Below are 25,576 nucleotides of genomic sequence, written 5' to 3' on the forward strand. Positions count from 1 at the left end.
CCATGTGCAATCTGAAGCGGATCGACTTCTGTCTCACGGAGGCCTCGAGTGAGGTAGGTGTCTTCTCGGAAACCGCTGACTTAGGATCTTCGACCCAACTCTGATTAACCGTTATTTCTTGTTGTTACACCGTACTTGAGCTTTGTGTCTTGATATTTGCCGATAAGAAGCACCGCGCTGGCCATTTGAGGTCTCTCAGGCCACTATTACCGTGTTTTCCATCAGTACACTGGAATTTGATCTCGACTATGGGATTGGCAGCTAATTGCAATCATTCCACCCTGCCCAGAATGGCCCAGTGGCGTACTCTCACTCCGTGTGGAATGCGCCAGGGAAGCTTATCTCGGCATATCCTCAAGGATGGTCTTCTGCATTCCACACAGGCACACCTTGAATGCTTGGTTTCCACCATCGCAGGCCCGTGCATTGTGGTCGATAGGGGAGCCGGGATGGAATGCAGCATTCTGGCTGTGTTGTTATGGTCTCGCGTCTTCCAGGCGTGATTCCTCAAAAGCCAACCACCTCTGCCATTCTTCCTTGACCTTTTCCTCATTGACAGTCACTCGTTTGGTTTGGAGTTCTGCAGTCCTCCATTTCTTATCAATCCTGTTTTCAGTCTTGTTCTTCACAGAATACGGCATAAAAAAGAAAGCAACACGCAGGCCCGCCATGTGGCCATCAACGTCACTCCTTTTCTCCTCCCTGGCTCTGCGATTTGCAGCAGCGAATGCCCAGGCTCTGGCCACAGTCACTTACGGACCCAGCGGACCTTGTCCAGTGCCATCCGTCACCAGCATCGTCGTTGTACAGCCAGGCTACTACAGCTCTTTCTTTCAGTCAGCCTCGCAGATTGTGAATCTCTTTGGTAACGGTGATACGGTTACGATTCAAAATGCCCCGACGACGTACATTACAAACACATACATTACCACGACCATCATCTCCACCATCACGAACGTCGTAAGCTCTTCAACCACGACGACGACTCCGTCTAGCAGCTCTTCCAGCTCTTCCAGCTCTCCCAGCCCTAGCAGCTCTAGCAGTGTGAGTGATGGACCGGTTACCACAACTGGAACTGCTGCTTCCTCGCCATCGACATCCGTTTCGATAACTTCCACCGTGACTTTGACCACGACAGCTTCGGGGACTTCATCAACTTCTACCACGGAATTCACGCCTATTCCTCCTCCTGCTACGACACCAACCCCGCCACCGGTCCTGACTTCTACGTCGGTTGATGCGCAGGGAAACACAATCCTCATCCCGATTACGCAGCCACCACTGGTTCTTGGCGAGGGCCTGCCATCAGGAACTGTAACAGATCTCCCATCATCATCAGCCATCATTGTAGGCATTGCAGTTGCCGGTCTGGGTGGAGCGAAGGTGAAGAGACAGAACTCAGGCGCCCAAGCTTCTGAGTTACTTTCGGGGGACGAAGGAGGCTCCAGTAATGCATGTGACGTTGCCGTCAGGTATTTTCTACAACGCGGTCAACTGACAAATGGTACCGATGTGGTCGGCCGCAACACCACCGACTCTTTCGCCCTCATAACACCGGATCCCGATATCAATAATGTCACTACCGTGTTTTCTTTTGTTGATGGTATTCTGAACTGGGATTCGGTCGACCAAGGTGCTGCCACCTTCTATCGCTGTGGTGATAACAAGGTGTGGGCTGGATTTCCGTCTCCTCCTCGGCCTGATTGCTACAACGTCACCTTGGGCGGCATTGTTGCTAGTGCTTGCCCGGTCCCTTTCCGGGACCCGGACGCTACTACCTCATCAACGACTAGCTCTTCCAGCACTCCGACTTCAACAGATGTGCCGACCACGACCCCCGAAACTACAACAACCCCCGAGGTGACTACAACTCCCGAAGCAACTACAACTCCTGAGGAGACGACAACCCCCGATGCCACTACAACCCCTGAAGCGACCACGACTCCCGAGACGTCAACAACCCCAGAAGCGACTACAACCCCTGACGAGACGACAACTCCTGATGCAACGACAACTCCTGAGGAGACGACAACCCCCGATGCCACGACAACTCCTGGAGCAACTACAACTCCTGAACTGACCACAACTACAACTCCTGATTCGGAGAATCCGACATCGCCCACGACGACACCTGAACCACCATCCTCAGGCGAGTCATCAGGTACTCCGTCTCCTTCGTCAAGTTCACCACCGATCGTCACAAGCTCTCTGTCACAGACTAGCCAACCTCCCGGGGTTTCAACTACCTCAAATGCCCCGCCGGTGACTACGGGACCTGTGTCCACTAGCTCTCCATCATCTGCTTCGATAGGGATGAGCTCAACAAACGTAGGGCCTGCGCAATCCAGCTCGACCAGTGTTGCCCCTGCACAGTCAAGTTCAAGTATTGCCACGAGCCGGTCAAGCTCTACGAGTGTTCTCGTGCAATCCAGCACGACTGCTATAGTCCCAACAACACCCGTTGTGACCACCGGCGGCACCACAGGTGGACCAAGCTCTACATCGCCTGGCGTCCAAAGTACAAACTCCGGTAGCTCGGTATTGCCTTCCTCTAGTGCAGCCCAGAGTACGAGCAATCCCAGCTCGACGACTTCAGCAGGTATAGTGTCTTCCTCTCCTTCCTCATCCACTGTCATCCCCAGTCCAAGCACTACATCCCTGTCCTCAAGCAGCAACCCTGTGGTACCAACAACATCGTCCTCAGTGTTGGTAGCTGGTACTTCATCTTCGACAAATGCAGCTACGACAGCTGGTGCTACTTCATCTCCAGCCACTACACTCGGTGAATCAAGCACAAGTTCATTAGCAGCAAGCTCCCCGTCGACAAGTACTGCTGTAATCAACCCTACGACGACAAACCCGGTACCGACGACTTCTTCAAGCCCGAGCTCTATGACTACAAGCACTTTGGTCACCACCCCAGTGCCGACAACAGCACAAGGGACAACTCAAACCTCTATTGTAGGATCTCCTACTACGAGTAACGCCGCTACATCCACTGCCATTGGTGGCACGACTAGTGCCAGCTCTGTTGTAAGCTCTGGTACGTCTTTCATTGTAGCGTCCACAAGTTCTTCTAGTCCTTCTACATCTCTCCCCGGTCCGTCCTCAACCTTGGATACCTCAAACAGCACCCCTGCTGGTACGACTGTGCTCCCGACGACTGCGCCTTTGTCTACCACGTTGATGACCTCTGGACCACCTGGCACTACATCGTCAGTTCTTGTCACCTCAGTTGCTACGTCTTCGGCAGCTGCACCTACGACAGTTGTTTCACCAAGTTCTACTCCGAGCACGAGTGCCATTGGTACTACGACCCTCAGCAGTGCTACCGCTGGGACAACATCAACGGGTGGGAGCACCGCGGTCTCATCAGCACCTACAGGCTCTTCAGCTTCCTCTACTGCAGGCGGCGTCACCACCAACGCCGGTTCATCTTCGACAACGACGGCGTCAAGCTCGTCGAGATCGACTACCACGCCTTCATCCTCACCAGGCACTTCGGGAACATCATCCATGGGTGCGTCAAATGTCATTCTCCATCTAATTCTGTCATCCATTCCCTCGCCGACTCTACTTGTTCTGGTCCCCCTGAAAGGCGATTCCTTTGCGCTTTCTGAGCTACTTCTTGAGGCCCAACTATACGAAGTCCTAGTGCGGTGACCAACGAAAGCTCTTCTCCTGATTTCCAGGTTCGAAGCTCTTGTAACGACACCACTATGAGATATTTGTTATCAGTTGTTGGCCGAGCACTCCCTGGCTAGGTGTCACACCTCAATCTTAGCGCCAATCCTACGACATGTCCTGTGGTAGAAAGGACAGAAGAGCAGTTGTACCTGCATGTTGACTTTGTTACTGGATGATTGCTGTGAATATTGGCTAACGTGGTTTGATGAATTAGCTTCCTCGTCTTCTGGAACATCTGCGAACTCTCCGGGAACCACGTCAACGACCTCTGTCAATCAAGTCACGACATCAAATTCTCCATCTTCTTCGCCTCCAGCATCGAGCTCCGCAACTTCTACAGGTGCTGCAACAACGACTACAGGTGCCACAGGCTCTACCACGACCAATGCGGCCAGTTCGAGCTCGGGCAGCACCGCATCCTCGAGTGCCAACTCGGGCCCAACTACCTCGAGCACAAGCTCGACAGCTTCTACCTCGGCTGTGGGGACATCTACTACAACAACAAGCAGCACCGGGACGAGTTCTTCTTCCACGGGCTCGACAACGTCAAGTACTTTCAGCACTACGAGTGGTGCTGGTACAGGCTTGACGAGCTCGACTACCGGCACGGCCTCAGGCTCTGCCAGTACGGGATCCACCGGATCAGCAACCTCCAGCGTTACCACGTCGACCGTGACGAGCTCGACGGGACAAATTAGTACTTCTACTCCCTTTTCTACAACTGCCTCTAGTGTATCGTCGTTTTCCACTTCTACCTCAGGCTTACTGACTTCAATTTCTGTAGCATCCTCGTCGACGACATCCGTCGCGCCGTCCTCGGCACCATCCACGACTACTGCGCAAGCCACGACAGTTTTGACCACGACTACATTGTCGCCGCCCTCCACAGCCAGTAGCTCAACTGCCCCAGCTACGACCACTACTCCCGCGGCCAGTAGCAGTAGTTCCGGAGGCAGCCCAACCAGTGTCACGACCACCTACGCCCCACCACCACCTCCGAACTACTCAGCTCTAGCTGTGCCAGTCGCACTCAGTTCCGTCGCGCAGGCAGCTGTGGGCACCTTGTGCTCTGGAGTCAATGTCAGTCCGGCGGTTAGCCAGCCACTGCCCGTGACCACTGGTGCCTATAACTACCAAAAGGTGCAGCTGAACAGCTACCCAAGTGTTTATGAGGTCGAATGCTGGATGAATGCCGGCAGCACGGGTGGAACGGTTACTAACATGCCCGGGCAATACTTCTCTCTTGAGAGCTGTATGGACGCCTGCTCGGCCGCTGGACCTGGGTCGTGTCTTGTTGCTTACTGGGCCTCGACCACCAGGATCTGCTCCCTTTACAGCAGGGTCAACAATGGTGGCTCACCTAGCTTGGCTGGTGGACAGTCCCCAGCCAAGATTGTGGGCAGTGGCGTTCGAACCGCAAGACTCCTCACTGGTCAACCAGTGCCGAATGTGGTGGACGCAACCTATCTCCTGGCTCCTGGTGCTGACTTGGGTCTTTGCATCAACAACAACTACCACTTGACCTTTATCGGGGTGTACTACAACGGCGCCAGTGGGACAGGGCCTGCCACGATCAACGTGAACCGCGACAACATCTGGTACGCGTCTTGCGGAGCCTCATTCCAAAATGCTCAATCGGGGGTCCAAATTACGCCAGTTTATTCCATCGCGACACCGCTTTTCGGTTTTACTTCTGCTCCAACGACGCCGGACGACTGCGCCCGAGTCTGTCAATCCTATCACAGCGCCTTCCTGCTCGCGGGTAACACCGGGATTGACTGCAACCTGTGGCAGTTCGTCCCTGCAGCCAGCGTCCAATGTCAGCTATATCCCTCCAATGCCGGCGTTGTATCTGGCTCGAACCCGGCCACGCTGAGAGACGGACAAAACAATAACATCTTCGCCGCTGGGCTTCTTCGGGGCAATTCAGGGACGGAATTCTCGTCGCAGGCGCAATACAAGAAGCGATCCCTCGCTGGGCGTATGGAGTATAATCGGCGACATGCTCGGGATTCTCTGATCGACGATGGAAGTATCCCGGATGTCATCCTCAAGCTCGACAGGAGGACCGGGAACTGGACCGAAGTCTTGTGATGGAAGTTTGAGTCGGAGCACACGTGTTGCTGGTGGTAGAGGGGGAGCCCAGGCGGTGATTTGGGCAATAAGCGGTGATTTGGGCATTTTGTGGTGATTTGGGCACTTGTGGGATGGGGATCAAACCATGTACGAGGCTACTTGTACTTTTCGTTCTGTGGGGATTCTCTAGAGGTTCTGGCTGAATGGAAACACTAGCAAGGAATCCATTCTTTGGGGCTTGATAGGGGATGCTCGTTCTAATACATTTTGTGATTTGACTGCAGGAAATATCGTGTTGGTTGTTATGGCTATACCGACTTGTAGACTTGTTCATCGAATCCCTGGCTCTTGGCCACATAACTTTTCAGTCCTTGAATATTCGCCTATTGTGAACTTCCAACGGGTCGATGAGCGGCCCTCTAACCGAGATGAATTTATGCTTTTTGGCATTAATGGTTCGTATTCGTGATCGTATTCGTCGAAACCCATGAATCCCAAGCCCGACCCGCATTTAATGCGCATGCGGACAAGTCACGATCGTCTCTCACTTGTACTTTTTCTGGGCAGCCAGGCAGCATCTTGCCATATCATACTCTCCTATTCTTCTCCCCACCATGAATGAACTCTTCTCTTCCCTCTGACAACATCTGTAATCACCACTGACTGAGATTCCCAGGTGGAGAAAAGACACCTCGAGACAGACTGTTCCGAGTTCGAGGCAGATTCGAGGCAGACTCTGTACCGAACAGACACTTGCAAACCACGGCTTTCCTACTGGGTCAACCAAACTCATCCCTGTACCAACACACATGGGTCGACGTCCTCACGCCCCTCACCCTGTGTTTTGAACCAACGAAATTGCCATGGCTCCTTTGTACGAGTAAGCTTTGATTGTGGGGTTGAGAGGACCTTACTCCTATCCTTACTGTTAGTTGCCATTATCATATCGAACTGGAACAGTTAAAAAGGACTTCGACGCCGGCCGGAGCAGCAGCAGGAGGAGGACTTGAATCTAACACATTGCGATATTGACAATGAGCACCATAGACGAGCAGGCGCCCGTCGCCGATACCAAAGTCGCCCGTACGCTGGTTGCCGAAGACACTGCCATCACGGTCAAGACGGATGAAAAGAAGCCTGAAAAGACGGAGCGACCTCCTTTCTCGAACTACTGGGTGTGTGTCGTCGCTGGTTTCCTGGGTTTGCAAGAGTCTACTGACGCTGCTTAGCGAATACTGTCTTTCCGCACGAGAAGAGATGGAGCTGCGCTGTGTATCAGTTGTCTATGTGCCGTTGGGTCCGGCACGGTAAGTGGTCTTGATCATCTTCGCATTCCAGGTCTGATGCATTGCCAGGCACTTCCGCTCATGAACATCGTCTTTGGAGATCTGGTCAAAGATTTCAACGGCTATTTCTTACCGAATTCGACGGTGACCGAGGGTCAATTCAAATCAGCCATCAACAAGAACTCGTACGTTTTGAGGGCTGGTTACCTCAAAAAGATGCATATGCTGATCATGGCAGCCTATACCTTGTCTATTTGTTCATTGGCAGGTTTGTGTTGACATATATATCGACGGTGAGCCCTCTGAAGAGACCACTTCTGTATGCTGGTGTCGGTGCCCCGTTACTGACAGTCACAGTTCTGTTTCCGCATCACCGGCCTACGTATCTCTGCCAGACTGCGACTTTCCTACCTCCAGTCGCTCTTCGCCCAGCCCATCAAGAAGCTCGACGAAGTCTCGGCCGGCACCGTCGCCAACACCATCACAGCTTCGTCCAATGTCATCCAAGTCAGTATCTCGGATAAACTCCACTCACTGTTCATGGCTGTGGCTTTGATTATTGCAGCCTATGCCATTGCTTTTCGATACTCGCCACTTCTCACGCTCGTCGCAAGCTCCTCCATGGTCTTCGTCGTCATCGTCTACAGCATTACAACCCCTTTCTTGATCAAGAAAGTGGCCGAGGTCGAAAAGGCGGATGCAAAAGCTGCTTCAATAGCCGGGGAAGTCTTTAGTTCCATTCGCGCCGTTTTCGCGCTGGGCGCAGAAAAGACCTTGACCAAGAGATACGATGCAGCCGTCGACGAGTCGCGTAGGTGCGGGCTCGCCACGTCACCGCTGTTTGGCCTACAGGTAGCCCCTGGCTTTTTCGCCATGTACGCGAGCTTTGCGCTGTCCTTCTGGTTCGGACTGAAGCAATTTCGGGAAGGCCATATTGACAACATTGGCACTGTCGTCACGTATGTCCTCCTGCCATCACATTCAGCCGCTGCTAAATAACCTAACAGGGTGTTCTTTTCGGTCATGATCGTAATGGCTCTGTTGGGAGTCCTAGCCACGCCAATCATGGCTATCACGAAGGCAATCGGCTCCTCGACCGAGTTCTTCTCCATGATTGATGCGCCCAGAGTCTCGTATGAGGGTGTTGCTGAACCCGACGTGTCGGCACACAACGACATCGAATTCGACAACGTCAACTTTGCCTATCCCAGTCGTCCCAAAGTCCAGGTCTTGAAAGGGTTCAATGCTCTCTTTAGGAAGGGTAAGACAACTGCTTTGGTAGGCCCTTCAGGATCGGGAAAGAGCACTATCGTGGCTTTGCTGGAACGTTGGTATGAGCTGGATGGAGATGATCTTGAAAAGAACGAAGCCACACCTGCCGCCGAGACGACGGAGAAGGACGAGGAGCGACCGCCCAAAAACGAGGGCTTGATCTCGATTGGTGGCCAAGATATCAAGGGCACCCGTCTGAAGTGGTGGAGATCACAGATCGGCCTGGTCCAACAAGAACCGTTCTTGTTCAACGACACCGTCTTCAAGAACGTTGCGTGCGGGCTGAATGGGACGGCGTGGGAGAAGGATGACGATGCAGCCAAGCAGAAGAGAGTCGAGAAGGCCTGTCAAGAAGCCTTTGCGGACGAGTTCATCCGTCAACTCCCAGACGTGAGTGTTTTTTTACAATTATGCTTGTTGGCCACAAAACTGACGCAGGGGTAAGGGCTATCAAACACGAGTCGGGGAGAGCGGTATCAAGTTGAGTGGCGGACAACGGCAGCGCCTTGCCATCGCCCGCAGCATCATCCGCGAGCCTGCGATCTTGATCCTGGACGAGGCCACGAGTTCGATCGACGTGCGCGGCGAGCGGATCGTGCAGAAAGCCCTGGACCAGGTGTCCAAGAACCGGACGACGATCGTGATTGCTCACCGCCTCTCCACTATCCGCAAGGCCGACAACATCATCGTCATGCGCGACGGACGGAAGATGGAGGAGGGTACACACCACGACCTCGTCGCGATCCCCGACGGAATCTACGCCGGTCTCGTGCACGCACAACAGCTCGAGGCCGAGACAGCCCCTCCGACAAACGATGCCATTGAGGCATCCGAAATGGAACAGCTCGAGAGGAAGGACACGGCTGCCTCGGCCAAGCCGCAGGGAGAGAGTACTGCAGGCTACAAAAACAGGGGTTTCGTCATGTCCGTCGGCCGAATCTTGTACGAGCAGCAGAAATATTGGGGTATTTATGTTTTGGTTGTGATTTCAGCCATGGGGGCAGGCTGTAAGTTGTCGAGCTATCCCATTGACACACGGATACTAGTGGCAGGGAGAGGCTAACGAACATGAAACAGCGGCCTTCTCACTTCAAAGCTGGATCTTCGCCCAGCTGATGGAGGTCTTTACCTTTACGGGCCAAAAGTTGAAGGACAGAGGTGACTTTTGGTCCTTGATGTTCTTCATCCTCGCTTTAGGAATGCTAGTGGCCTATGCCACCCTTGGGTTTTTCTCCAGCCATATCTCCGTGGTAAGTCAGGGGGCTGTTCAACTTGTGCAGAAAGAGAGTTCATGGCTTGCGGGGATGCTAACGAACCAACGCAGCTTGTATCGTCCGTCTATCGGCGCGAACACTTTGCAAATCTCCTCCGGAATCCTGTCTCGTACTTTGACGCTGAAGGCAACGCCTCGGGATCACTCATGGCCCGTCTGGCCACCGACTTCAAGCTCCTCGCCGAAGTGTTCGGCCTCAACGGCGCTTTCCCCTTGGTGTCCTTGTTCAACATGGCCGGCTGTGTCATTATCTCCTTCTACTTTGGCTGGAAGTTGACCTTGGTGACGTTCTTCTCGGCCATGCCCGTCGTCATAGTCGCCGCCTTTATCCGGGTCAAATACGAGGTCCAGTTCGAGGAGTGGAACGCAAAGGTCTTTGCGCACAGCTCGCAATTTGCGACGGAAGCGGTTGGCGCCTTTCGGACCGTTACCTCGTTGACCATGGAAGACTCGATCCTCAACAAATACTCTGATCTCCTGCAGGAGCAGATTCGAGACGCGACTCGCCGAGCGACCCATGGCTGTATTGTCTTTGCCCTGTCGGACAGTATCGAGCTCTGTGCTATGGCCCTGACTTTCTGGTGAGACTTATTTTCCTACGTTTGTTCTACAAAGAGACGGATTGGCTGACAAAGATCCTTTTCTTTCTAGGTACGGCGGACAACTTTTGGCTTCGCGTGAATACAACATCATCCAGTTCTTCCTCATCTACTCGGCAATCGTGCAAGGCGCACAAGGAACTGGCCAGTTCTTGAGTATCTCGCCCAACGTTGCGAAAGCCACCGGGGCAGCCAATCGTATTCTGGGATCTCGATACATTGGGGACGAAGATACCAAAATGTATGGCGTGGGGACGCCGTTGCCACCGAGCGAAAAGAGGACAGGAGCCAACGTCGAGTTCAAGGACGTCGGCTTCAAGTACCCTACCCGGGAAACCCCCATCTACCGCAACCTCAATCTGTCGATCGAGAGCGGGCAGTTCGTGGCCTTTGTGGGTCCATCAGGCTGTGGTAAGACCACAGTGATCTCGCTGCTGGAGCGATTTTACGAGCCCGTCTCGGGCACCATCACCTTCAACGACCGCAACCTCAGAGACATTGAGATGGTGTCGTACCGCCGCGCGCTGTCGCTGGTGGCGCAAGAACCTAAGCTCTTTGACGGCACGATCCGCGAGAACCTGGTGCTGGGCCTCGAGGGCGAAGAGGTCGCGGAAGAAGACATCGTGCGCGCCTGCAAGGACGCCGAGATCTACGACTTCATCATCTCGCTGCCCGACGGCTTCGGCACGCCGCTGGGGATCAACACGCAGACGTCGCTGAGCGGCGGGCAGAAGCAGCGGCTGTGTCTGGCACGTGCGCTGCTGCGCAAGCCGTCGCTGTTGCTCCTCGACGAAGCCACGTCCAGCCTCGACTCGCAGTCGGAGAAGCTCGTGCAGGGCGCGATCGAGCGGCTGGTGGGACAGCGCAGCATGACTGTCATCGCAGTGGCACACCGTCTGGCGACGGTACAAAAGGCCGATGTGATTTTTGTGTTTGGCGAGAGCGAGGCCGGCCGGGGCTCGAGGATCTTAGAACGCGGGACGCACAAGGAGCTGTTGAGCCGGCGGGGCGCGTACTGGCAGATGGTAAGTTTTCTCTGTCTTATTTTTCTCCCAACACTGTGTTCTTTTTGTTAGAGGTTTATGATCCGCTAACGAGATGGGGACATTGTCCCCGTGTTATTGCAGTGCCAGGAACAAGCTCTCGATCGATGACCATAAAAAAAAAAGAGGAGGAGACGATGAAGAACCTGGCAGGCACGGAAAGGGGACATGGGCAGAGCGGGGTTTTATTTCTCTTGCCCTTGGGATATACATATATACACACCCCATCCGTCCCTTTCTGGTTGCCGGACAGCCTCATGACGTGGTGGGCGAATGTGCACCCACTCGTGCTTGGTGCTGTTGGTGCGCTGGACCCATTACCTGTACAGATATATAAAAACCACTCACTCAGTCCGTACCAAATACCAGATCCCAAATCCCAATACCAACGACTAACGACAAATGACAAACGACACAAAGTTAAATATATTTCCCTCCCACATCTTTGAAAGCGGCGGGGATTTTATCCTAGGTGCCTGCTTTGTACTTTGTACCAGAGTACATACATACATACATACATGCACCTCGTACCTCATACCTCACACCTCGTACAGTCTCCTCCTTTTCGTTTCAATTTGACGCCAACGACCCTGCCTACCTATTATCTACTTGGGAGCACCGAGTCACCGAGTATAGGACGTCTGTCCCCACTCATTGGTTCCTCGCTGGTACTGATATTGGTGGACACTGGGCAGGGGTACCGGTCCCACGGGATACTGGTGAATGGGTACGGCACAGCGGGGTACGGAGTTTATGTGCGAGGTACCTCGTACGAGGTGTTACTCCGCAGAAGTTACGTGGCGAGGTACCTAACCTATGTAGGTGTGCCTGTACCTGTTGGGTGCCTGTGTGTGGGGTTGGGACTGGTCTATTCGTCTACAGTACCTTCTAGCCTTCTAGTCTTGGATAATGCCATCAGGTACTTTGGGTTGTAGAATAGAAAAACGAAGAGGCAGGGAATCGATCGACCGGCGAGCAAGTGAGAGAGGCATGCCTGTCCATCATCACCTGTACCTCTCGAAAGTAGCCCCTCGCTGTACCGTCCTCCCGTCGCACTGCTATCCGTTTATCCATCCATCCAAGAGAACCGAGCACAACACCCAATCAACCCAAACCAAACAGAATCATCCATCCATTCAACGAGCCACTGACCAAACCCCGCCACGTCCAGCTCTCCCTCGTCCAGCTCTTGCATCCTCTGTCGTGTTTCTTCCACCCCGAGACGAGACAAGACAGGACAAATCGAGGCCATTTTCACCAAGTGAGAGAACCTACGGTGATAGTATACCGCGTTGCGCGGAGGTCAAATGACTCGCGTGGGGGTGCGTCTCTGACTCTGCTCATGCGACACGCCGAGATCCAGCTCGCACAAGTACACGATCGTGGTGTGTATTGTGAGTGAGCGACTGAGTGAGCGAGTTGTGCGTTGTGTTTGGAAGAATACGGGCCCGCTGACACTGCGTTGCGCTGCGCTGCGCTCCCCCCCCTCACCCCCAAATAACCAACCCCCACGAAATCTGCATTGCCGCCTTTTGCGATCGTATCTCGACAAGGATCACCGAGATACGGACAAGTAGTACCGCGTCGCGTATGGTAGTTCAGATTCGGTTTCCTCTCCACTCCATAATCGCATGTATAGCGTGGCCGGCTGGTGGGGCTGGAAATCGAGTCTCGTGCGAGGCGCTCGTATACCTTGTGTGTCAGGGCCACGGGGCCCGCGAGGTTCGTTATCGTCCAAAAGTTCGGCGCTGATATCCTAACACTAGCGCGAGGAAAGGGCTGCACCCAGGCCTCAGGACTTGCGCGCCTCTTGCTCGTCCAGATAAGATGGTAATCAAGTCAGCTTACCCTGCCCAGTGCCGCGCCCACGCATATGCTGCATCGGGATGAGCCGACGTTCTTTCTGGCACAGAATCAAAATATCCTCCCACACACCCCTTCTACCTTCTCGACCCATGTCTCGAATTTGTCGGTCGCGTAAGAGACAGTCAGTCAGTCAGTCAGTCAGTCAGTCGACTTTGGCCGACCCGCTCAGCTAGTGCCTGCCCGTCGAAGCAGCAGAGCCAAGGACTCGTTTCTCGCCGGGGAAAATGTTTTGCCTGAAGGTTTTTTTTTTGTAGACTGCGTTGGAGAGGCTGGACTGCAGCCTTGCGACAATCGTGGTACTGCAAAAATCCCGAATTATGGATCTTTCGGGAAGCTTTGGTCCTCAGAAGACATCCCGGGAGAGAATATCGCTGAGCGGCTGAGTTGCTCGGCGCGCGGTGCGGTGGGTGTAGATGCGCAGGTTGCACACAAAACGCACTGAGAATATGTACCGCTGGGCCAAGTCGAGTGATTGCGAGAAGTGGTACTTTCCGTCTTCCACGTGTAGGTGAGAGGCGTCGCATTGAATTCGTGTTTCCTTGGTGTCGTGTCATCGAAAGTAAGCCGGTGGCGGTGTCCTCGTCGCGTTACGCTGTCCTTGCTGCCGCTGCGCCGTGCTCACACCCAGCGGTCCGAGGAGTTCACTGTGACCGTCCTCCCCCTCCTCAGACTCCCAGCCCGAGGCAATCTCCGAGACGCCCACGACGACTTGGTTCTTCGCTGCATCGTCGGCTTTCGACCCGTAGGCGGCGACCGAGAGCGGAATGTTGGTGTGGAGAGAGTACTTGGGCGCGCCGTGGCCACCGTGGAACGTCAGGCAGAGATCCAGAGCATAGGTCCTCGCGAGATACATCCAGTCCAGAGATGGCTGGGAGATGGCATCCGGCACGGAGAGGTCGAGTTGAGACGTCGCAACGTACGGCTCGGCGGGGGTTTTCTTCGCCTTCTGAGTGCGACGCGAGTCGTCGTACTGCGGTAGCGGGCGAAATAGGATGGTCGACTTCTGCGTCGACGCCGTCGTCACTTTGTAAATGACCTCGCCCGCTCTCACCTTTGCAGAAGACGGGCGACCCGGTGTCGTGGAGAAGCGCGTCTTCACCTCCCACTTGGCTTCGACCGAGCATTTCAGGGATTGACGACCGTCTATTCCAAAATTCTCGGATGCGTCCCTGGCCACGCTGAGGGGCACGCTGATGTGTCGCTTCCCAGTCTCTGGGTTCCGTCGCATCGTCATGTCCGCTTCGGACAAGGTGAGTGACAGGTCCGGGATTTTGTGAAACCGACAGCGCGCCAGGATGTCGGGTTTCGCACGGTGGGTCAGAGGGATCCCTCTCGCCGGCGCCGCCCGTAGATGAGGGTAGAGAGATGGGATTTGGGTGTGCTGGGTCAAGAAACCGATCTGCCTCCCGGAAAGGCGAAACGTGACCTCAACCCAGTAAGACACTTCACAACTCCCATGTTCGACCCGTAGATCGTTCAGCGCCGTGCTCTGGGTAATTGTGGTGGTGCCTGTGAACGTGCCCGTCAGGGGAAGAGAGCGGAAGACGCCATCCCTGCAGGAAATCCTGGTGGGCAGTTCAAAGTAAAAGTCCAAATGGCGACTTTTGCGCGTATCGGTCTCGCTGGTACACGTGGCTGGTTTGAAATCCGACACCGCCTTGACATCGGTGAGGGTGATGATGTCCTCAATCGCATGCTTGTAACCCACCGAAGATGTGATAACACCTGGTATCATGTCAGACTCTCTTCCAAGGCCTCGTGGTGTCAATATTACCTCGCAAACACAGTTGCACCGTGTCAAACATGTGCTGTCTTATAGAGTCGTCTAGGACACTAAGCCGGCCGTTGATTCGAGACGGGGCTCCATTGCACGCGGCATCGTTGCCGTTGTCGCAAAAAGGAGACACAGCCTTGCCCGTCTCAGGCTTCCCAACCTGTAAACGAGCATAGATCATGGTGGTGTCTTCAGGTCGCTGTAAACGACACCGCTCTAGATGCGACAGAGTCTTTATGAGAGACTGGGAAATCCGGGGAGTAGAAAACTTGCCCGGGGCATATATGACTTTCCCCCTTACTCTATTGACCTGAAGAGGGAAGGCGAACCATGGACGCCATGGTTGGGTGGGTCAGCTAGCCCATATCTTTTTTGACTTCCCACGGAATTTCGGGCTAACCAGGACACAGACCAGTAGGGTGTGGTGTTCACCGGCCTTATCACACGAATTGTAGGGACAGCTGAACCGAATCCCGAAGCGCCATGTGCCATGCCTTTGGGATCACCATGGCAGGGTCCAATTAGTCACTTTGGGAGTCCCAAGAAAACAGTTTGGCGGAAATAGAAGAAAACTTGACATTTCTCTAGTGAGTTACGCGAGGGCCGAGGAACCGAGTCATCGTTTGTTCATGTTTGAAAAGAAAGCGCTGCCGCCGACTTCGGATCGCTTGGTTCTCGACCCTGAGACTTCTTGTGTAGTTCCAAACCCACCACTCCTGTACGAAGGGCTGCAAAGGGAAAGTTGCTGTACAGTCCAGAAGAGATGAGCCCATTCCGGTCCTTGTGCAAGTGGTAGCCGTTTGCCGGATTCCGTAGGTGTGCCGGTTGCCAACGGCTATAGGCGATGATTTCCCGGGCTCGGGAGAGGCTAGATGGTTAGCTGGTTCTTCTCAATTATAAGCTCCCGATGGTCTGCCTCGAATTCAAAGACACAACGCGGTTAATAATACGCGGCTTGTTCTCGTCCTCGAAGATCAAGTCAGCAGGACGGCACCTTTGCCCACGATTGGTGGTTTTGGTTGATAGTCCGGAGGATCGCGAAAGGGACTTAGCAGTTCAGGAAGGAGAGAAGAATCCAACTGGCTATTTTGTTGGTCTCAGCAGGTCGAGAACCACTAGGTCTTAGGCTCCCCTCAGTGCTTCACGGATCTGGGAGACACAGGGAAAGAAACCAAAGTCCTGGCCAGCTAGTGGGGGTTTTCTTCTTGGGCGGTGGCTCTGGTGGCTGAGTGGGGGAAGATGATACTTCCCGGGGAGGAGTTCAGTCTTCCCTGCCCTCGACGATTGGCCAAGCGAGGGTCGTTAGGCTGTAATGGGCCCAGAGACTTGTTTCCTGGCCTTTGCGGCTAGTTTCGCTGAGAAACCTGGGGGAGGGCCATGCATTGCTGTTGCGCAGGCGAATTGGTGAGGGCCACCTTGTACTTGTAGCCACAGTATCCACTGGCTAGGACTAGAATAAATGCTGGCGAGGCCTAGACGTTGTCTTTCGCGTGGATTCGGTGGCTATTCGTGGTTAGGAAAACAAGTCCCCACGGGAGCAGCTCGTTGCGGTTTGGGCCTCCCACATGGTTTGGGATCCAAGATTTGCTTCAGAACGATGCTGATTGCTCAGAAACCCAAAGAGTCGCCATTGATTTCGTCCATTGAAAATTCCCTAGCGTATTTGTCTAGGTCGGAAACTCGCCCTGACCACTCGGGGAATGCCGAGTACTGTGTTGCGCTCTTTCTACCAAGCCTCGTCTGGGGTAATTCGTCTGTAGTTCCAATTCTGTTCCCGAGGTCAGTCTTCTTACAACCTCGGATCAGGTACTCTTGGGTCATATTGGTGTGCATCGACCACTTCCCCACTCGTAGCAAAGCCCAAAGTAGAGAGAAATGGACGAGTCGTCCTGTTCCTGGAGTGAAGTCTATTAGTGAGATGGAAAAGTCCACTCGGAGAACCGCCATTATTTGTCGGTGCTCTCTCACTGACTGGTGTTTCGGATCATTCTCTGTGAATCGAGGCCTACCCTGTGCTGGTTGATGACTGCAAGGCTGCCAACCAAGGGTCCACCAGGCTGAAGGATTGGACGCCTTTGAGGCACTCCTGATCGATGCCACAGGCACAATCCCTGGTGCTTCGTTCACCAGTCCTTTCATGACGACTGTCCGAATTTGGTTGCGGGTGTTAACATTCAGTCCACAGGCGGTTCACTTCCGGGCCTCCATTCCTCGAGAAATGCTTTCGTGGCCGCTGCTGCTGTGGCGGCGGCATACATCTGCCACTTCTTATTTTTATGGCTGTCGGCATAGTCGCACACGGCCTTGATGACGAGGCTAGGGAAGAAGTCCCAGATTCCCGCGCCCTCCATCTCAAATCCGAGAACGTCGTACTTTAGCGCAACTTTCTCTCGGTGACGGCCGGATTTCATCACCGTGTCCCCCGACCCCATGATGCCTATGTGGATGGCTGGCCGGTACGAGCTTCTTTCTCCTGCCGTACGGCCAGGTTGAGTGCCACTCTGGGAACGTGTGCGCTGAACGATACCCTTGCTGTAACATCCCAAATCTTCGCAGCTGCTCTTGATGGCGGCGCGACAAATGCCATCGGGTTCCGCCCACTGACAGGTCTGACAGTTTCCAGCCCCATGGTGTCGATGCAGTGAAGAGCACGCAAATAGTGTGTCTGCCTCCGCTCCAGGATATGCCACCCTTTCATCTCTGGCCTGAAGGGCTTCCAGAAGGCGATTCATCTTGCGCTCTAATCGTCGTCGATGATGTGATGTCTCCAGTTTGGCGAGAAGCGACCGAATCTCCACAGGAGGCTTCCCTGATCCTCCTTCCAGACAGTCCTTACATTCAAAACCCGTTGGGTACTGCCTGCCAAAATCGTACTGGATGAGCGATCGACTGATAATGACATCTCCCAAAAAGATTTCTCGCTTGCTATGATGACGATAGTATGGCACCCCTCCGCAGATACCCACGACTAATACAAGCTGAATATTGCAAAAGCTCGATTCCAAACCCCAGGCGACACTGGCCGCACTGACTTTCCCCGTAGAGGGCATATGAACGACGACGACATTATGATGACCTATTCGGCCGATGGTGTAGGCATTGGGGTCCTTCAACGCCTTGCCATATCTGTGGTCGTCATCGTCCCAGTGTTGGTCGAACAAAGAAATGATGCAGTCTGCTTCAATAGTCAAAGCACAGATAATACCAATTCCAAAGTCTTGACGCGTGCGCGGGCGGGATTGAGTCGAAGAGCGGACACTGACATCGGCCGGAAATATTGTCTCGGCTACAGTCTGAGACTGAGCACCTATTCCGTTCGACTCTGGTTGCATTGTGTTATTATGCCTGGGGCCGTTAGCGTTCCCTGCCAGCAATGCATCAGCGGCTAAAATTGGCTTTGCCATCAGCGGCTTCACCGATCCAATCGTCCAGATATCATGTATCCAGCCCGTTCCAATAAGTAGGTCTTCCAATGGCCTAACAACGTCTTCGAGGATCATCAAACGCGTATCTTCAACGTCGACAAGCGAAATGCCAGATGAGGGACCTTCGATGATGAATTGATTGCTGACACAATTCCGCACAGCTTCCCAGTAGTTCCTGTAGTCGAAAGTATCCCATGGCATCCCTCGGGACAAGAATTCTTGTGCTGATAGCCATTCCGAGTTGATGTTAACTTCATCATTTCGCGAAAGATCTCTGGCGCGTATGCCGGTGGCTATCTCGATCAATAACCACCCAAGAGCCAGGATCTTGGGGTACTGGTGAACTTGACCAATAATGCCGCTATAGTCGTTCTGGTGACCGTCGCTTTCCTCCAGCTGTACTGCTAAGTAAGGTTTGTTGACAAAAATCACGGGCGTCGAACGGTCAATTCCTGGCTGCTCTTGCAGAAAATGTATGTCATCGGCACTCCATGGTCTTGACATCCAATCAGAATTATAGAATTCCCAGACGGATATCGCAATGATGTATGCGAGAATGACCTTCATCTTGTCGGATAGGCGTCCAGTTTCTAGTGTCTCCGACAGAGACAGTGATGGGGAAGCAGTGACATGCGCTTCCAGTGGCAAGCGATTGTAAAGTAACCAGAGATAGTTCCTGTGCACTTGTAGACATATCTGATAGTCATTTGGCGAGATCATGTAACTGCACAGTCGTGGTTCTACGGTGTGATGATGCAGTGATGCGTCTCGACTCGAAATACCAGCACCTTCCCTACCCAGTCTTTCACTAGACTAAGATTAGAGGCTGGAATATTCTTCGTCTGTTGAACGATTTGGCTTACCTGGGGACTTGGAACTGCATATGTTGCCAGTCTATCCGTTTGAGAGTCGACGAGAGCACTGGTCGGGAGGAAAAGACCATGTCATAACGAATGAATGTCTCGTTGGAATTGCGGGACGGCCTCAGCCGCAACCTAGACAAATGCCTTCTGTTTTGTGGGACGGCGTCCGCAGACTCACTAGTTTCGACAACACACTCGCATCTGGAATGCTCTCGAAGCATTTGATAAAGCTGCTGTCTGACGTGCTTTGGGTAATCTTCTTGCATAGTAAGCTGCCCGGGACGGCGACCAAAAAAGGACTGCCTCGAGTCTTGCGCTGTTGCCGACGGGGGCTGGTGACCAGCGAAGCCTTTCACAAGAGCAATGAGCTTGGGCAATTTTCCTGCAGAAGCATACGCCAGTAGCCCTGCCTCCAGATCAGCTTCCACTCTGCTGGACGACGGGGATCGCTCCGAGAGGCGCAATAAAAAGATGAAGTCTTCACTGGGCTCTTTACGATGCCACTATCGATAAGGGTTAGAGACTCTCAAGTGACCAGGGATTGGGGTTCATAGACAGTGCAGGCTCGCGCAAGCGCTCTAAGAAGCTTCCTGACCCTCCTCTTGAACTTCTCCCCCTGTAATGTGCTCTCGGGTCTCTGGGTGATCTCGGAAAGCGCCGCCAACTCTCCTCCAAGATTCCCCAAGCCTTGGTGCAGCCTCTTGATGCCGACCATGGTGGATACGCGTGCTATGGCGAGTAGAGTGCCTGGCGCAGACTCGAGGAGATCGAGATCATCGATATCGTTGTCGGCCATGGCGAATGACGCGCTGCAACCGAGAGGGAGATGAGCATGAAAAATGGAGAAGGACGACAGATCGTTCATCGTCAGTTCAGCCTGATTGCAGGCACCTTTCAACTCTTGATGTGCATCCATCAACCCCGCACTGACCCAGCCTGCGCTTTCAGCCTCACTTTGACTTGAACGCCTTTGACCTTCTCTTCCACCTACATAATTCTATATTCCCGCCAATATCATCCAATTGAAAAAGTCCGAGAGCTCCTTAAAATCTGGACACTGCTAAATGAGCGACAAGGAGCTGGAAAGTCCTGCCGGTGTCCAGAATGTCTCCGTCCTGACGCAAAAATGTGATGGCTTGCTAGAAGAATGCCTGCACAATCGGCTGCTCATGGAGCACGAGTGGGCCGAGAACAAACTTGCGGCTTTCAGACTCTGGGTCTCAGAAACTGGCGCGGGCATGGCCGAGATGTACGAGTCGTCTCTGGGGGACAGGCTTAGCCAAAAGCCAACCCTTCTCAATGTCTTCGCAGACCTTCTACGATTGTTGGGCGTCTTCATCAGAGAGTGCCAGACCACGAGTCTCACTACCCATGGGGCTGAGTTGGAGCAATACTTCAGTTGGGCAGCACAAAAATTCCAAACTCAAGGCCCGATTCGGACCCAGAGGGGCAGATCATCAGGAACGCACCGTGCTTCCAGCCGCCGGACCTCGAGGTCAATATCTCCATGGTCTGACCAGTCCAGTTTTGCTTCAGATTCTGACGGTATAGAGCGACTGAATAACGGACGTCTTGCTGAAGCGATGCAGAGCGTTGAGTCTATCCTTGACCAATTGAAGAATGTCAGCCTTGCAGTGCGTCGGACGGGACATCAACTCCGCCTTCAGAAGGCTGATTCGGTATTCAATGCTTCAGAACATTCTGCTCTCGAAAGTTTTCTCATTTTCTGGGTCTTGGTTCGGACAAGCAAAGGTCCTTCTACTTCCCCTCGGACCCTGGGTGGTAATGAGTTAACTCCTGTTCAACGACGCTTGATCAATGCTAATCTCAGGAGGCGAAACCGCTTTCTTTACGCCCAGAAGCATTCGCGAAAGGCGGCGAACTCTTCTGCAGTCGAAATGACGGTGGACGCAAAACCGAATGACATTACTTCAGCCGAGAAAGACCTCTCCACCGCCACCGTACCGAAAACGTCCAACGACAGTTCAATGGCAACGAAGTTTGAAGCCAGTACAGGGTTTTTTGATGAAAACCTTCCGGCACCGTTTTCCCAGATCTCTTCGACTACCTCGCGAGTACGATACCCTTACCCGCCGAAAATATCATCGAATGTCAAATATTTCAAGTGTCCTTGTTGTTGTCAGACTTTGAACCGTGCATATTTGTTCGGGAACCGGTGGAAGAGACATCTCGCCGAGGACCTATGCCCGTATACATGTATTTACGACCAGTGTCCTACACCGGAGGCTACTTTTGCTACCCATCAAGCTTGGATGTCTCATATGACTGGGGCAGAGCACCCAGATGGAAAGTCTTGGACCTGTTTGATGTGCGCCGATGGTGTACTATATGGGGACTGCTCAATTCTTTCTGGCCACATCAAGCAAAAACACTCTGATTCAATCGCCACCCATCAAATTCCAACGGTTCTCGAAACATCCATGTCGCCAGCCACCACCACATTGTCGTGTCCACTGTGCAGACCGACCGTCGAGGCCGGTACACGAACAGCTCGAACGAGCTGGAGACATATTGCTGAGCACATACATGATTTTGCCCTACTAGCCCTTCCATGGGCTCCCGATAACCCAATTTGCCATCCTGACGCTATCGATAAAGGACGCACAAAGGTGGCATCTTGGCTAGGCTTACAAGAACCCTCGATGTCTCACACTAAATCACCGCACGATGATCGTGACAGCACCACAAATGAAGCAGGCATCTATTACACAGAGGAGGCATACTTTGCCGAGAACAGAGATTTTCGTTCAGATACGAGCACCATTTCGACGGACACCTTCCGCGATCTTCAAGGGTTTGAAAACACAAGTATATTGCCATTCCCTGAAAACCTCCCGGAAGTTGAGCAGAATCTCGAAAGCACTTCTCCTGGTCCAGTTTCTACCCTAGCAACAAGTCTATCAATGTTCATGAAGGCCAAATTATCTACCAGGCAACCCCGATCATCCTCGTTTCCCTCCAAGCGGGCATCAGATGAAACTATTTCGAGGATAGACGCTAGATACATTGCAAGGCCGCCAGCATATTATCAGCCGGGTCGCGTGTTTGCCATGCTCTGGGATGAACAAGACATTGAACCACAGAGGATGGACATTATAGCACCAGGGACAGTGAATCTGAGCGGAAACAAGGGAAGCTTGGGCAGCCAGACTTCCAGTTCTGTCCACACTATGGTGGTCGTCCAAGCGCATAGTGGTTATTGTGAGTGCGTACAAGTCAACACTTACGATCAACGAGGGTTGCTCAATTTCATTCATTCTCCCAAAGATGTCAACGCGCATGCGGTGATTTATGTGGACGGTACAGCACCTCACTTGCTATTCAAAGAACCCAGGTCGAACAAAAGGCCTATAGCCGTCAAGAAAACAAATCCTGAACAGAATCTCGCCGGATCCAGCCGCCTCCACTATGCTCGAGTGTACAACGTGCAGTATACAGCCAAAACCGTCGACATCGGCTACGTGGACGAGAGCTTACCCGATCTTCTCCGAGATTTCCAGACGATCAATGGGCTATCTGAGCATACACTGCCAAAAGAAGGGAGAAAACCATCTAGTGGACTGCTAAAAGAAGAGAGAAAACCATCTGACGAACTGCCAAGAAGAAGAGGGAAAGCCGTCTAACAGCAGGAATCTTGATGAAGTTACCCCAATTTTTCGTATTTGACCGTGCTTTGGTCTGGTTGATACAGAATTGGCCGGGCTGCAACTGAGCTGCTTGTACCTAGTAAAAGAGCCTTAGAGTCTCGTCTCTTGTACTGATGAGCGTAAGGCTGCGTGGCTCAGTGGCACGGGTAAGTGGGTGGGTAGCTAGACGGCTTTGACATTAGTCAGCTTGGCCCTGCACGTGCCATGCCAAGATCCCCAGCCTCGGCACCCCACCATTAGCCCCCACTTCATCGTCCACTCTCCGTTCACATCGAGGATGTGACGGTAACTATCTCTGGTCTAGCGCCGGAGTGTCAACCATCGAGTCCAAGTCAGATTCATGGGCCAGTAAAACATCTCATTTCTTCCATTTTCAACCCTCGTGGCAGTGATATTGCGAGTCACCGTGCGCCGACTTCAATGTTTGTGCATCTCAACCGACGAGCTACGTAGCTCCTCCGGGCACCATCATGGCCGATACCGAAGCCATTGTCCCGCAACATGAACCGCGCCGAGCATGTCAAGAGTGCAACCGCAAAAAGACAAAATGTGATATGCGTCGACCAGTTTGTGGCCTTTGCTTAAGGACGGGCAATTCTTGCACCTTCCCCTTGAAAAGGAAGAAGCCCACGCGCAAACCCCAGCTCAAAACACAATCTCGCAAGATCAGTGACAGCCTGTCCAAGTTAGTTCAGGTGCTTGACGCGGCTTCTCGGGCAGGAGAAGGGTCGGCTGAGTCAGATGGCCGACGAGGAATTCCCCAGACATTACTTCGAGATTCGCTTAAAGGTCTCCTCGCCGAGATCGATGAGACCGAGAACCGCACTACTGAGGGTCGGGACCGCGGAGCTGAGCAGAACGACCAGAATGACTCCGTCTCTGACGGGGAGGATATCGAGGAACTAGGGCCTGAAATGGACGGGGAAGATTTGCAACAATCGCCACCTCCCATCTCAACGGAACCCACCACCAAACTCTCGACGCCAACACTGCCCTCAACGTTTGGCGGCGAAATCTCTTGCTCAGTGGCCATAGATCTGATCTACGTCTTCTTCGACAAAATTCAGGCCTGGGTCCCCATCCTCCACCGGCCGCGATTTCTAGCAAAGTACGAAAAGTCCCTGTTGGTTGACGGCGACGTGATGAAAGGATTCTCAGTCGACGAATCGCTCTTATTCTATAGCATGTTTGCCATGTCGGCGAGATTCTCCAACCATCCAGTCTTTGCCGGAATTGCTCCAAACAAGCGAGGGCACGAGTTCGCCCAGCGAGCGCGCGAGTGCTACGCCAAAGCCCGTTCCGTACGGAGTCCGTCGCTGACCTATTTACAAGGCTGTATTCTCCTAGCCTACTACTTTTACACGTCAGGCCCGACGCACCAAGGCTGGATCCTTATTGGGGTCTGTGTCAGATTAGCCTATGACTTGGGACTCTCCGAAATTGACGACGAAGATTGGAGCCCTCTCACGCCCACAGACTCAATTGAGAAGGAAGAATGCAGGCGAGTCTGGTGGGCAGTGTGGGAACTCGATACATTTGCATCCACGGTCTCCCGGAACCCTTATGCAATTGATCGCAAAAGGATGGCTGTAGCGCTACCGATCTCGGACGAAGCTTGGTTTGCCGAAATCGAGATGTCATCTGCAGAGCTTAACATGCTACCCGGTCAATCGTGGAGGTCGTTGCAGGGTAATAATAACCAAGATGAACGGGCGTGGTTCTTGGTTGCCAATCACTTCATGGCGACGGTCCATGATCGATTGCAACAGAAACAAGACATTTCCTCAGATGAGAAATTGACGCTGGAGAACGAAATCTGCTGTTTTAAACTTGCCCTTCCTGCATCGCTTCGACTCGACGCCGAGACTTTGACATTCACTCCAGCGACTTTTGCCCGCTGTAACTGGGTTATTGGCACACACCTCATGTTGATGGCCGCGTCCTTTATGGTTTCTGGAATTATCACTGCCGAGAACGACGATCGCAGTGTGTCGAGTGTGGGTGGTGGCAGCTCATCACCGCTCCGACAGCGCGCCATCGACTTGTCACGGATCATCAGTCTTTGGGATTCTCGGTATATTGCGGTCGCCCACCCCTTTTTTACATGCATGATGCTTCCGCCTTACTACGTGGATGGTGATATCCTGAGGACCCAGCCTCTGATCGCTTCTAGTCACGACTTGGGGAAATTGGTCCTCGCACATTTCAGCGAGAGGTGGAAGTTGGGCTCCGTGGTGTCAGGTAAGAACTGAACAGTCCTCGAATGCTTTTTCATTCTGACCATTCGAATAGAGCTGGCAAAGATTCTTGAGAGAGGAGGCGTACTTAACGCTGAGGAGAGACAGCTAGCCAAAAGATATGCAGTATTTTTCCGAATGCCGCGACTCATCGGCAACAGCCCTCCGGATCTCAATCGACGAGAGAGGAAGACCTCGATAATCAGCGACAGTGTTCCCTACACAGGGCCCACAGAGGTGCAGCAACAACAACCCGCACCACAGGAAGAGTATCCCACATCGCTAGACATGCCTGCCCAAACGAACATGGCCAACTATCAAGCTCCCATGTTTGACCCTCAAACCTTTCCTCTGCTTCAACCTCATTTCTATGATGGAAGTAATGAGATCGACTTTGGGTTCTCGGACTTCTTTGGTGGATACCAAGACTTGGATTTCATGCCTGGATGAGTGGCCCGAGTCAATGATAGCGCCGCCGAGCTCTCGGGTAAACCAATGCTTCCTGCC

The 25,576-nt window shown here is 53.1% G+C and overlaps 6 protein-coding genes across 6 annotated transcripts; 4 read left to right on the top strand and 2 right to left on the bottom strand.

Annotated features, from left to right (window-relative positions):
- Window positions 1-669: 669 nt before the first annotated feature.
- On the top strand, window positions 670-5,781 carry Z517_11913 (uncharacterized protein; the record flags this gene model as incomplete). Its single annotated transcript, XM_013423495.1, has 4 exons — window positions 670-3,033; window positions 3,081-3,520; window positions 3,902-4,264; window positions 4,314-5,781. The coding sequence occupies 4 exons, from the start codon at window positions 670-672 to the stop codon at window positions 5,779-5,781; spliced, it is 4,635 nt and encodes a 1,544-aa protein (XP_013278949.1).
- A 1,016-nt stretch (window positions 5,782-6,797) lies between these two features.
- Z517_11914 (uncharacterized protein) lies at window positions 6,798-11,287 on the top strand (the record flags this gene model as incomplete). The annotated part of the gene is made up of 11 exons (XM_013423496.1): window positions 6,798-6,938; window positions 6,993-7,070; window positions 7,119-7,234; window positions 7,288-7,342; window positions 7,407-8,008; window positions 8,057-8,711; window positions 8,767-9,328; window positions 9,399-9,571; window positions 9,646-10,175; window positions 10,246-11,218; window positions 11,270-11,287. The coding sequence occupies 11 exons, from the start codon at window positions 6,798-6,800 to the stop codon at window positions 11,285-11,287; spliced, it is 3,903 nt and encodes a 1,300-aa protein (XP_013278950.1).
- Window positions 11,288-13,652: 2,365 nt separating this feature from the next.
- On the bottom strand, window positions 13,653-15,057 carry Z517_11915 (uncharacterized protein; the record flags this gene model as incomplete). The annotated part of the gene is made up of 2 exons (XM_013423497.1): window positions 13,653-14,827; window positions 14,877-15,057. 2 exons carry the CDS (start codon window positions 15,055-15,057, stop codon window positions 13,653-13,655), a joined length of 1,356 nt encoding a protein of 451 aa, XP_013278951.1.
- A 1,993-nt stretch (window positions 15,058-17,050) lies between these two features.
- Window positions 17,051-19,960, bottom strand: Z517_11916 (uncharacterized protein; the record flags this gene model as incomplete). Its single annotated transcript, XM_013423498.1, has 3 exons — window positions 17,051-19,109; window positions 19,165-19,667; window positions 19,760-19,960. 3 exons carry the CDS (start codon window positions 19,958-19,960, stop codon window positions 17,051-17,053), a joined length of 2,763 nt encoding a protein of 920 aa, XP_013278952.1.
- A 268-nt stretch (window positions 19,961-20,228) lies between these two features.
- Window positions 20,229-22,808, top strand: Z517_11917 (uncharacterized protein; the record flags this gene model as incomplete). Its single annotated transcript, XM_013423499.1, has 1 exon — window positions 20,229-22,808. The coding sequence occupies one exon, from the start codon at window positions 20,229-20,231 to the stop codon at window positions 22,806-22,808; it is 2,580 nt and encodes an 859-aa protein (XP_013278953.1).
- A 494-nt stretch (window positions 22,809-23,302) lies between these two features.
- On the top strand, window positions 23,303-25,519 carry Z517_11918 (uncharacterized protein; the record flags this gene model as incomplete). The annotated part of the gene is made up of 2 exons (XM_013423500.1): window positions 23,303-25,073; window positions 25,125-25,519. 2 exons carry the CDS (start codon window positions 23,303-23,305, stop codon window positions 25,517-25,519), a joined length of 2,166 nt encoding a protein of 721 aa, XP_013278954.1.
- Between the last annotated feature and the right edge of the window lie 57 nt (window positions 25,520-25,576).

The sequence above is a fragment of the Fonsecaea pedrosoi genome (assembly GCF_000835455.1).
Source record: "Fonsecaea pedrosoi CBS 271.37 unplaced genomic scaffold supercont1.8, whole genome shotgun sequence".
Taxonomy (NCBI): domain Eukaryota; kingdom Fungi; phylum Ascomycota; class Eurotiomycetes; order Chaetothyriales; family Herpotrichiellaceae; genus Fonsecaea; species Fonsecaea pedrosoi.